The sequence below is a fragment of the Symsagittifera roscoffensis genome, chromosome 6 (assembly GCF_963678635.1).
Source record: "Symsagittifera roscoffensis chromosome 6, txSymRosc1.1, whole genome shotgun sequence".
NCBI classification, from domain to species: domain Eukaryota; kingdom Metazoa; phylum Xenacoelomorpha; order Acoela; family Convolutidae; genus Symsagittifera; species Symsagittifera roscoffensis.
This window is the reverse complement of record NC_087067.1, coordinates 20,385,732-20,397,849: the sequence shown is the minus strand read 5'-3', so window position 1 is coordinate 20,397,849 and position 12,118 is coordinate 20,385,732. Positions and strand designations below refer to the sequence as shown.

General features: G+C 35.6%; 1 protein-coding gene across 3 annotated transcripts in view; it reads left to right on the top strand.

Annotated features, from left to right (window-relative positions):
• Nucleotides 1–11,895, top strand: part of LOC134847580 (anoctamin-8-like) — a 36,504-nt gene extending 24,609 nt beyond the window's left edge. For all 3 annotated transcript variants that reach the window (XM_063864675.1, XM_063864676.1, XM_063864677.1), the window contains exons 17-20: nt 5,092–5,283; nt 6,311–6,421; nt 10,695–10,826; nt 11,418–11,895. In XM_063864675.1, the coding sequence (XP_063720745.1) occupies nt 5,092–5,283; nt 6,311–6,421; nt 10,695–10,826; nt 11,418–11,549 (567 nt within the window). In that variant the 3' untranslated portion in view covers nt 11,550–11,895. The remainder of the gene's footprint in view (nt 1–5,091; nt 5,284–6,310; nt 6,422–10,694; nt 10,827–11,417) is intronic.
• The last annotated feature ends 223 nt before the right edge of the window (nt 11,896–12,118 follow it).

Genomic DNA, 12,118 nt, shown 5'->3' with positions numbered 1-12,118 from the left:
AAACTCCTTTGGTGCTGTGGAAAGCGCACAGAATGTTCCGACCACATTTGTGATGAAAAAAGGTTGTCAAAAGGTTAATGCTAGTTTGTTATTTCTTAAGTCTTTTTTTTTCCGGTTCGTACATCGTTTATATCATTGAAAATTAGCTCAAAAAATGAGCATAATATACTGCCCAGTAAATTTTTGTAGCCTTTGAAACAAAAGTTAAATAAAGAAAAAGAGTGAATTGAGCGCAAAACAAGACAAGAGGCTGCTCGTATCAGGCACAGTCCTAGTTTTCCGATTGCCCATTGATGAGGTTTTTGGAGTACTTTTATCAAATTTTTCAGAAAATCAAAAAATGATAATAATAATAATAATATTCAAACAGGTTTTCTTTCTCGTATTAAAAAAATCACCCAAACGCTATGATAAGTTAAACTGATGTAATTAGCGTCTAATAACGTATTAATACAACGTATCAAAAACTGGATTGAACTCAATTTGGAACAATTTACGAGCGGGATTGAACCGCCACTTCTGCGTTGATACCACCAAACGTATGGCGCATTAATTTTCTCAAACCAATCAAATTGGCAAAAGTAAAAACCCGCATAACTTAGTAAAAATTAACGACAGATAAAACATGTTTTCATATTATGCTCAAATTGATCAAAAACAATCAAAATGCCGAAGTGGCTCTGAAAAAAGTTCGAGCGCTAACTTTCTATCTTTCTTCCAAACCTTCATGCTAAGTGTACGACGCATGTCAAACTGTACCTTCATAAAACTCCTATTTTGAGGGGCTTGTGCCGGTGAATCCAGAAGCAAGGCTTGAAATAAGGCGTATTTTGACCGACAAATCCACCTAGAAAGTTATCGTGGAAATTACGAGCAAATACTTCGTAACGTAAACTCTGTCTCGCGGAAAATCTACGGGCAAATATCTTGTAACGTAAACTCTGCCGCGGAATAAAACGTGTCGCGGAAACCGCAACAATTGAGAAGATCAAAAATTTGGAGCGAAAACATCTACAAAATGAGCTAAGCACTTGGAGCTGCTCTATGTTGTAATCATTTATTTCTGAATTCTAGAACAGTACAAAGATTATAAAAAAATCATCTTTGTTGCGAAATCGGCAACAATTATTTGCGAGCCTGGTTTTAACAGCAGCTCAAAAAAATTAAAAAAAAAAAAAACTTTTTGCGGGTTCCGAATCATTTTTTTAAGCTTGGAAACTTATTCTGATAAGAATGGTACCGCCTAGTGTTTAAGTAAATTTTGTATCAAATAACAAGCACGCGATGTGATGTGTAACAAAAACATTAATCAGAAATTACATTTTAGTACAAGTGGCTCAATTTTAGCCAATTTTTTCTTGGAAACTATTTTTTTGTGTTTTTTTTTGAATTCTTGGAAATTAGGAGCACAGAGGGCCTGAACTAAAGTTCAAAAAAGAGAAGACACGTGGTGAGAACAGATTGGATCAGGGGCGGATCTAGGATTTTCTCGAGGGGGGCGGTTTTTCAAAAAATTTTCGAAAGTTTTGACGACCTTTTTTCTTTAAGTCGACCAAATTGATTTTCCGAGCTCTCCTAAAGCACTAAAAAGACGCTGTTTTGGCCAAATTTTCTGCGCCGCAGGCAAATTTTTGAAAAAACAGGTCAAAAAACCGTTTTTGGGCGGTTTTCGGAAAATTTTGACAAAAAAATCGCGTTTTTTTTTTTTGGCGCGCGCTCCCCCTCAAAGTTAGTATATTGGCGCCAAAGGCGCCTTTAGAAAAATTTAAGGGTCTGTTGGCCAAAAATGGTTTTCTTAAAAAGTACCAAAGGGGGGACTCTTCGGGTCGGCAGGGGGTCGAATCCCTGAGGGGGGAGGGCGTCCCCCCCCCCCCCCAAATCCGCCCCTGGATTGGATGTTCATTTGTCAGTAGACGAAGTAAAGACAATTGTTTGGATTGTTACTTTTTTGCGTGGAAAAAAGCTAACATTTTTTTTAAGCTTCAAACTGATTTTCTCGGTTTGTTTTTCGATTTCTTTGATAAATCATTCAATTTAATTTGCTACGAGGAAAGCAAATTGCGCTATTCAAAAATTACGAAAGTGCTCATGTACCTGCACTGAAAAAACGTTATCAAATTTTGGGACATCCGAATGGGCTGAACACAGCTGTTTTGTGTATTTTAAAGGGTCAATCAGAAAATAAATTTTAATTTTTTTGAAACTTGAGTTGATATTTTTTTCCGAACTTCAAAAAATCAAATATTTTGAAAAAATCAAAGTTGGTTATTCTTTTTTACTTGATTAGATTAATTTTGCACTATGAAAACCGGTGTGAAAACATCCGATCATGACTGAAAACAATCTGAGTATGAAAGAGAAAATTGCGCCTCAATTTCGCATTCGAATGACAAAAAAAAACAAAGAAAAAAATTATTATTGCTGTCTCCTAATGGACATTAAAACAAGACTGCTCGTACCAAGGCGACACCCTGAATGATCTGACTGCCTCTTAAGCTCTATAGACTAATGTTCGCTTAGAAAAACAAACAAAAAATCTTAATTTTTTTTTGAAAACCATCTACCTTCAGGCTACTTTAAGTATAAATTGATATGTTTTGCTTATATCAAAGCATTAAATAGACTGAATGGGATGCCTCAAATGAATTGAGAAATATTTCTAAGACGGATGAAATTGCCGCTTACGCGTTGATATCGCGCGCTAATTGTCCCAAATTGGCAATCTTTAAGTCCCCACACTTTTACGAGTAAACATCAAAGAATGATTCGAGCAGCGATGCCAACCTCATTTTAACCTAGTGCAAATTTAATTCTTTGGCAATCTAAAGATTCCCGGAATAACACCCATACGCTGTCAACTTTTAAAAAATTGGTCTGTATTAAATAAAAACCAGCCCGGGTACATATATTCCTCATTACCTTCAAAAATCGGAACATTAAAATCAGCTATTGTTGTTTTAGTTTGTCAAGAAAACAAACATCGAGTAAACAAATTTTTGCGAAATTTAGTCAAATTTTATAGTTTTTAGACTAATTTACTTGATTGTGTCGACGAGAAACTTACGTGGTTATATCGTCTCTATCTAAAGTTATGTATTTGCAGCTGGTTATACAATTCAATACCTTCTCACTAGCTATACTAATTTGATAAAAGATTCTATTTTATTTAAAATTTTTGCCCAGCCGCTTTTTTTAGTGTAAAATGTTAACAAATGAAATCATGTAGATAATTGGAAAAAAGTTTTAAAATTTTTATGCATCAACTTTGAGATCTGAGTAATTGAATGTTGCCTTTTTTTTAATCACGACTTTTTTTGCTCTTTCTCTACCTCGAGTGAGTTCTTTTCTCGGCAAAACAATTGTACAATTGCGCGGATTTTCCCCTTGATTTTTTGGAAGTGTTCTTCAATCATATTGCATTTTGACGTTTTATAAGAGTAGTAAACGTGATAAAACAAAGAAATATTTTCAATAAAGTTTTGATGAATTTTGTCTGTTTTTTAGTGATTTTTGAAGCTCATTTGATTGAATTACATGAACAAATTTTTCATTTGGAAACTTTTTCTGCTTCATAGTTGTTTTTCTGTTGTTTCTGTTTAAAAAAAGTTGTTTCTGTTATTCACAAATTTAAACGTAAACCTTAGCAAACGCAATTTTTGTAGAACAAATTTTTATGGTAATATATTACAACAGGTGTTATATTGAAATTAAATAGATCAATCGCTCTTTCTCAGGCTCAAATAGTCTTCCAGTTTGTTTCAATCTCAGTTTTTTTTGACAAAAGAAGCGTAAAATTTGATTGGTTTTTTGACAAGGGATCGTACCGCTCGCAACCTCAATCTTATATCAGTTTTTGTTTGTCAAGCATTGTTTCAAGTTCAATTAAAAACGAATTAATTAGTACAGGAAAAAATTAGAAAAATGAAAACTTTTTCTGTTCTGCTTGTCTTTCAAACGTTTTTGCACTAAATACCATGGTTGGTTACTACTATGAAAGAGTGATCCCTTGAAAATAACCAAGTGCTTTGAGAATAAGACACTTAGCGATCTGAAACTGTTTAGTAATTATGATTTCACCATTCAGAAAAATATCTCAGTATATTTTCAAACACATTTTTGTTTCGTCACTTCGTAAAACCTCCCCCTGAGTATTTTAAGGTAGAAATTTCAAAAAAAACGCCAACATTGAGTTATTATGACAAATAAATAAACCTAATTATGGTCGTTAAACCGTAAGTAAATTGAAGTGAGCATATTTTTTGATATAGACAAGATAGTTATTATACAATTATTTATCAGAACAGTTTCGTGACTCAACATTTTTCGCGGGTTTTTAAAACAAATAATTTGTTCACAAATTAATTTTGAAAATTTTAACATTCGAAATGCATGCGGGACCCGACCAGTTTATCATAATTGCTTTTCAGGGGACCGCTTGTATCGCAACTGGGTAATCTTATTTAGTTGGGTGATGTAAACCATCCGAAGCAAAAGCCAGCTATCACATAAGAGTATTCTAAACATCTAGGAATTTTATCGCTGTTACGACATTCTTGCGACCTTCATCACGAATGACGTAACTTCGGCTGGATTGTATACCCTGTTCATTTCCGGTGGGTTTTATACTTCGACCAGTTTATAGGCACACGTTTACTTCAAAGTTTTTTTTCAGGTCCGAAGTCTACGCTTAGACAGTTTGTTAAGTAGAGGGGTCCTCACGTATACAAATACTAGATCAACCAATCAGAATCGAGATAAGAAAATAGAAACGTACGCAAGACCAATTATTAATTATTCTTGCGCATATTTGTTCTTCTTTTCTCGATTCTGATTAATTAATATAGACTATGTCTATCTGATGATATGTCTTCTAAGAAAATTGTTGGGTCTTTTTTGTTATACGGCCCAAAATTGCCTAATTGCTAATTGAGCTTCTGTTTTGAATGAAAATCTGGATTGCTGTAACTAGTTTCAACCAATCAGATTCGATAATTAAGGTGCTAATTTCAAACAAAAGTATTAGTTTGGGGCCGTTTAACAAAAAAAAGACCCAGAAATTGTTTACTGGTTGCTATGTAACATAAATTTCAGGACTTGTTCGACGACTACCTGGAAATGTTCATCCAACTGGGCTACGTCGTCTTTTTTTCCTCCCTCTTCCCCCTGGCCGCTCTCTGCTCCCTCGTGAACAACATCTTCGAGATCAGAGTGGACGCTTTTAAACTCACCCACGCGTACAGACGCCCATTCGCCAAAACAGCATCCGGCATAGGAGTATGGCAGGTATGAAATAATAACATTACTAATCATAATAATAATAATAAAACGAAATTTATTTTCAGTTGGATTTCAGAATCGAATTATTCATGAAGGTAGCACTAAGTTTGCACAACATCAAATAGGCTTATCTGCTTTTCGAGTGATGTCTCATTCGAGCAATAATATCGAATTTAGTTTGTAAATTAGAATGCAGCTACCAATATTAATATCGCCATATTTAAAAACTTAGCCCGAGACGCGGAATTAACATAATGCAGTCTATTTTTTTTAGTTCGATCAATTCGGTTTCAAAAACAGAACAAAACATCCTGACAGGGGGGAGCGAGCGCGCCGAAAAAAACGCGATTTTTGGTCAACATTTTCTAAAAAAAAGGCTTAATAACGCCTCTACTGGACTGTTTAACCAAAAATTTTGCTGCGGCGTAGAAAATCTGGTCGAAAAATGGTCTTTATAAGGATTTGGAAGAGCTCAGAAATTCAATTTGGTCAACCTAAAAAAAGGTCGACAAGATTTTGGATTTTTTTCTGACAATCCGTCCCCGCACCTCGAGAAAATCCTAGATCCGCGCCTGCTTCCTTCTGTTAAAAAGATCTGCTTCGCAGATAAACCTAATAAAACAGACCAAAAAACTCATTTTTTTCGCATTTGAGCGTATTTTCAAAGGTTTATGAGCATTTTTTCAAAGGTTTTTGGCCAAAAAATGTGTTTTACACTACAAAATAATTATGCTACAATAATTACAAAGTTTTGGTGCTAAATTTTGGTGCCTTAAGAAAAAAATAGAGTTTTTCGGCAATAAATGAATGCTGTAAAATAATATTAAAGAGAAGAGGCGATCTTTTGGAAAAACGGACAACCAGAACCGGAAAAAAAAGCAGTAAATCACCTACTCCCCTCCCCACTCACCCCCCCCCCCCCCCCACTCACACGCTCTCTATCTCTCTCTCTCTCTCTCTCTCTCTTCTCTCTCTCTCTCTCTCTCTCTCTCTCTCTATCTCTATCTCAATGAGAAGAGTACCACTTGCTTAGAACATGATGGACGTGATGGGTGCGATTGCAGTGATGGTCAACTGTGGCCTCCTGGTCTCCTCGGGACAACTGCAGCGTCTCCTTCCCAGTCTGTCTCAGACCGAAATTGTGGTATGTACTTTTACTTTTATATGTCTCTTAATGGCCCTATATAATATGGTCTCTTAAGGGTCTCTATAGGTTATTGTACATTTATTGATGTGATTACAAGTGCCAAATAGAGGATTTAGTATCAACTCAGAATCAGCAGTGGATCTGAAATTTGTCGACTGTCGGTTTTTGAAAACGTTTGTCGAACTGTTTTGGATCATTTTTTTTTATTTTTTAAGAACAAGGACAACAGAAACGAAAGAAATAAGTATTTCATTTTTTTATGAGTTTTTATTGTTATTTTTTCTCAGTTCAAATAATTGGCCCAACATAAGTGCAAATGGTGCTATATAAGTCAATCTTGCAAAACTTTAAAGACATTTTCATGTCAGAATGAACGAATGCCTGATAAAAAAAATGAACACTAACCGTCGCGTAGATCCATCCGGCCTGTAACTTTCTTTTTATTTTCTGTAAACTCAGAAAAAAAATTAGCTCGACAACTTGAGATTGCAACTCCGGACTGTTTACGAGAACGCCAGGTAGGGGGCGTATACAACGAATAAAGATACAATGGAACATTTTTCAGCAAGCCTTGATTAAAAATCAACAAACAGCTTTACAAAAAACTGATTGGTTGAGGAAACAGGCGGGCCGACAATTCGTCAAAGAGAGAACTTGTCAAAAGCGACAACTGGTAGTATTAAGAAAAAGCGGCAATTCTCACCAAGCGACAAATAGTAGCTGAAATTTCCCGGGCGTTTTCGTATACAGTATGTGTCTCTGTTTTGGCAAACATACAACGCGTATCAGCCCGATTGCGGCATACCAGTTATACTCTACTAATTTTTGTTGGTTTGAGTTGTCTTTTTTTTCTTCGAAAAAGTGAAATTTTTGCTTTCGAAAAATGTTTTAAAAAAAACTGTGAATAGTCGCTTTCAACCAGTTGTCGCCTCATGGTGAAAATAGGCTAAAATTTGAAACACGAATAGTTTAATCACACGTAATTTAAAGGTGAATCATTAACTATTGAGCCGATTGGCGGCTTAAGGTCACTGGTGGAGAAAATTGGCGGAGAGAATCCCTCATGGAGATATTTGTTTCCAGTCAGTCGGTGCTAGGTAAATAAGACGACAAGCCATTAAGACGACAAGACATTCAAGGACAAATAAGCGTTATTACATGTAAAATGAGCAGTTCAAATTTCAGCTGTTTAAATTTCTCAGAAATATAATGAGGAGAATTATATGTAGCGTCGTCTTAAAGTCCCCATCAAAAACCGTTGTCGACTTAATGGCTGTCGTCTTATTTGCCGGTTACTCAGTGAATCGTAACTTTGTATTCATAAATTCGAAAGAAATAATAAACAAAATTTGTTAATAACGGATAATTTACAGGGCATTGATTGGCTGAGAATTGTTTCGCATTCGTTCCTTTGCGCATGCGAATATCTCCCAAAACTGGCATTGATAGTTAACATGCTCCCCAAGTTAACATCCTCCCCGAAGTGCAGCCAGTACTTTGACAGCCGCGTATTCATACTCGTCAGTATTTAGACAAATACTGTATGAACCAATCAGAATCGAGAAAAAACATAAATAATCCAAAATAAATCATAATTATTTATTAATTTCTTCTTTGTCTCGATTCTGATTGGTTGAAACAGTATTTGTCTAAGTACTGACGAGTCTGAATACGCGGTTGTCTAAATACTGATATGTAACCATCCTCCCCTAATCCGTTGTGGTGGCAGGAAGTGAACTTGGTTCTGAGTTGAAGATTTCGGCCAATCAGAATCGAGCATTTTACAAGCAGCCCCTAGCAAGTTCAGTAAAAAAAAACGCGGATCTCCTTAACTATTACCCCCTTTTGTAGAATTTGGGAGATTCGTTACTAGGTACAGAATTTACATATGCTTAACAATTGATTATTTCTTTGTAGGGGTGGCAATTCGTTGCTAGGTAGTATCCCAAAACGCTGGTGTGGAGGGATTCAACCTTAAATTGGTCTATCTGCGGGATCATGTTTTTAGATGTTTAAGCTATTTGGTTTTACGCTGAGTGAGCATTAGACAATTAATAAATTATTAAAAATAATTATTACAAATTTTGCATGCCGTTTTTCAGATTTTGTATGCCAGTTTTTCCATATGCTCATTTACGGTCCCGCTTGGCCATAAGGAAAGATTGGATATACTTAGTAATTACTCCCCTCTCGAGTATAAGTAGAACAAATTAGTCGAATTTTCGACTAATAAGAATGCAGCAAAATTCGAATTTTAAACGCAACGCACTGGTGCTAATTTATCACTTTCATTTATAGGGGTAACATTTCCTTGGTAGATACCGAGACCATAATGGGGGCAATTGTTAAGTAGATCCGAAAGATTATTCATTCTAATAGTTAGCCCTGTGGTAATTTTGTTTTCAAATATGATTATATACCATTCAGTAAATAGGAATGTGTTACGCGTTAAGACTATTCTAATTGGTTGTGCGTTTTCCTGAGATCATTTCAAATAGCCATTGCAGGGGCGGATCCAGGATTTTCTCGAGGAAACAGGCGGCTTTTCAAAAAAAAATTGAAAATTCTTCGATCTTTTCTTTTAAGTCCACCAACTAGATTTTCCAAATTTTTCAAAATCTCTATTAAGGCCCCTTCTGGACTTTTCTGCGCCTCGGGTAATTTTTTGGAAAAACAGGCCAAAAAAAACAAATTTTTGGCCCTTTTTGGATTTTTTTAAAAACCTTTGACCAAAAATCGCTTTCGACAATATTTAGGGTTGGTTCAATCTTTACGTATTGTGGTTTTTGTACCGCATTATAGACAGGGAATTTTAGGTACTTACTATTGGTGAATTTTGGTACCTTTCTCGTGGAGAAGTACATAAGATAACACGTTTTCTGGGGTTAAGTATTCGATGCATAGTTTCTTTTGGATCTCAACGTTTAGCATGTTTGTAATGAAAATATCTCTGACTAATTTTGACTCGAGTTCTCCCAATTTACATTTTTTGCCAACTCAGATAGTGTTTCGTGGAATTTTTCTACTGAATCGTTTTCCTTCTGTCTTCGGCCAAAGAATTTATATCTCTCGTAGGTTAGATTTGTAGTAACCGTAAATGTAGTTTTTAGTAATTCCCAGAATTCAGCAAAGTTAGTGTCCAGTATTCTGTTCCCAGGATTTTTGTGTGAGAAACATTTCTGTCCTTCTCTTCCGAGTGCCAGGTATAATTGAGATTTTAATTTTTTGTCAATATCTCCGATTTGAAGTACGTTGAATTTTGCGTTATCTTCTGCCTTTCTCCTTCTCATCTCTTCGTTGTAATCTTGGATAGCTAGTCGGTGACGTTTGTCTTTTTCTGCCCGACGGGGTTGGTCATCGGAAGGATCCGTTGGTTCAGCTATAGGGTATGCTAGTTCGAGTCTTGCCGGTGGGTTGATTACGTCTTCATTGTCCACCGAATCTTTCGCGATAAATGTTAGTTGGAACTTTTCTGACCATCTTTCCCAGTCGTGTTGGTTTTCACTCGATGCGTTATTCCAAAAAACTCTAGTCCTCGTAGGTTCGACTCATTTGACTGCGCCATGTTGAAAATTAGGATAGAACCGTCTAAGACTAGTTTAAGACTCATTGGTTTAAGATCCCTACTATTTCGATAGTAGGCTTTTATCTAAGACTAGATTAAAGACTAAGGGGTAACTATGCTAAGCTAAGAGTTAAAGTTAAAAGGTTTAATTAAGAATTAGTTACACAGAATTGGTTACGTATCAAAAAAGATTAATGATCGATGTCCAGATCTACCAAAAGCCGTTGCGCTTTTGGCAGGTATTTAAATTAGCATGGTCATAACTAAGTATAACTTAAAAGTTAAACTGTCAACGATAAGATATCACACTTGACATGGGAGTCAAATCCTTGAGGAAGTGGCGTCCCCCATGAATCCGCTACTGAGCCATCTATTTAGTTCAATCATAATTGATTGTTCGAAAATCTGAAATAAATAGTTTAAAAGCCAGTCAGTTTTGAACATTTGAAAGGAAACTGATTGGATTTTGGGCGCAATTGGTCCTTCTATCATGATTAGCCCCAATGATCATGCTCGGTGCGGTGCATGAGGGTGACTCAAATTTACGCAGTCAAGAAAATAAAATAAAAAAATAAATTGTTGCATGTAATCCTTAGCCAACAGCTAATCTCCGTAAAGAGCGGAACAGCTAGCGTGTAGGTCTTTTTCCTCGTGTTTGAATCCTCTTAAGTTTGAATCAATACTGTCGTCGACTATGATTGACAGGTGATAGCGGTGGTGTTGGAGCACATAGCTCTGGGTCTGAAGTGGTTCATCTCCAGACTGATCCCAGACATTCCCCAGTGGGTGGAGGCGGAGATGGCCAAGGTCCAGTTCAAACGAATACAGGCACTCAGGGTACACATACTTTATTCTCGGCTCGTTTCTGTTATACCGTCCAAACTTACCAGACAGTATGAAAACTTCTGTTTGAACTTAATTTTCAGCGACGTAGAATAGTAACTAATTTAAACCAATTAGAGTGAAGCAAAATGGTGGAATATCCAAGCTACCAAAATAATCAGTTTTTGGCCAAAAGTTCGAGACGACTCTTACTCTTCCATTTTCGTTTTTCTGGAAAAAAAAACAAAAAAAAACATTATAAGTTGATTTTTAAAATAACTTATAAACTGGATAGATAGCTCATACCGTCGTGTCGTTTTTTCCTTCATGTTCATATACTAGACCTATGCTTCTGCTTTTTATTTTCATTTATAACGATATACATTAGTTACAGCGGTAACTTGTTTTTTTTTCAACAGAAGCTTTTTGTTATTTTTTTATTTGAAACCGGCGTACAAAATAATCTTACGGCCTCTAAATTATTTAGAGGCAATAATGAATTTTTTTTCCTGTTGCATTCAACGCGATTAGAGTATGGTCACGGTACCTTAATAATGCCTTGTTTTGTGAAATTTGTGAAGTTTTCTGAAATTTCTTTCTCGATAGGATCTGGAAACACTAGCTTCGCGTGGCAACATGACGTATCCTCAATCAACCAGTAGCTCCAAAGGACACAACGCAGGCAACTTAGAGACGGCAGCTCTGAAATCAGTCGAAAAGTATCTGAATCAAGACTGAAAACGGTTTCAGGACCAGTTGCCAACTTAAGATCGGCGAGTGTAAATTCATGAGCCGGTGAAAGAGGATGGGTCCAAAATCAAGAATAATAAAAACGATTAGACCAGAACCGATTGACAAAAAGTATAAATAACAACAGGGACTACTGTATTAAATTAAAATTTTTATTAATTATGTTTAGTTATTGATTAGGCTTTTTTATGTTAACCAAGAATAAATTGAAAAAAAAGAACTTGATTTCTTTGTACATTCCTATTAAAATCAAGTTTTGTAGAATATGAATAAATAAATTTTTGTTGATGTAATTTTGTGAATGATCGACATGAATTTTTACTTTTTATATCGTCTTTTTTCAGGATAAAGTCTTAAGATTTGATAACGCTAAGCATCGAGGTTTATGGTGTGGTTTTGATTTTTTAAGTTCAAAACAAATTAGTTTACCAAAAGGAAGGCAAATTATCAATTGCAATAACAAAAAAAACATGATAAAAACGTTATAAAAACGTGATAGAATTTAGCTTCGAAAAAGGACTAGGAAAACGAATTTAGCTTTCTTTTGCAATAATTTG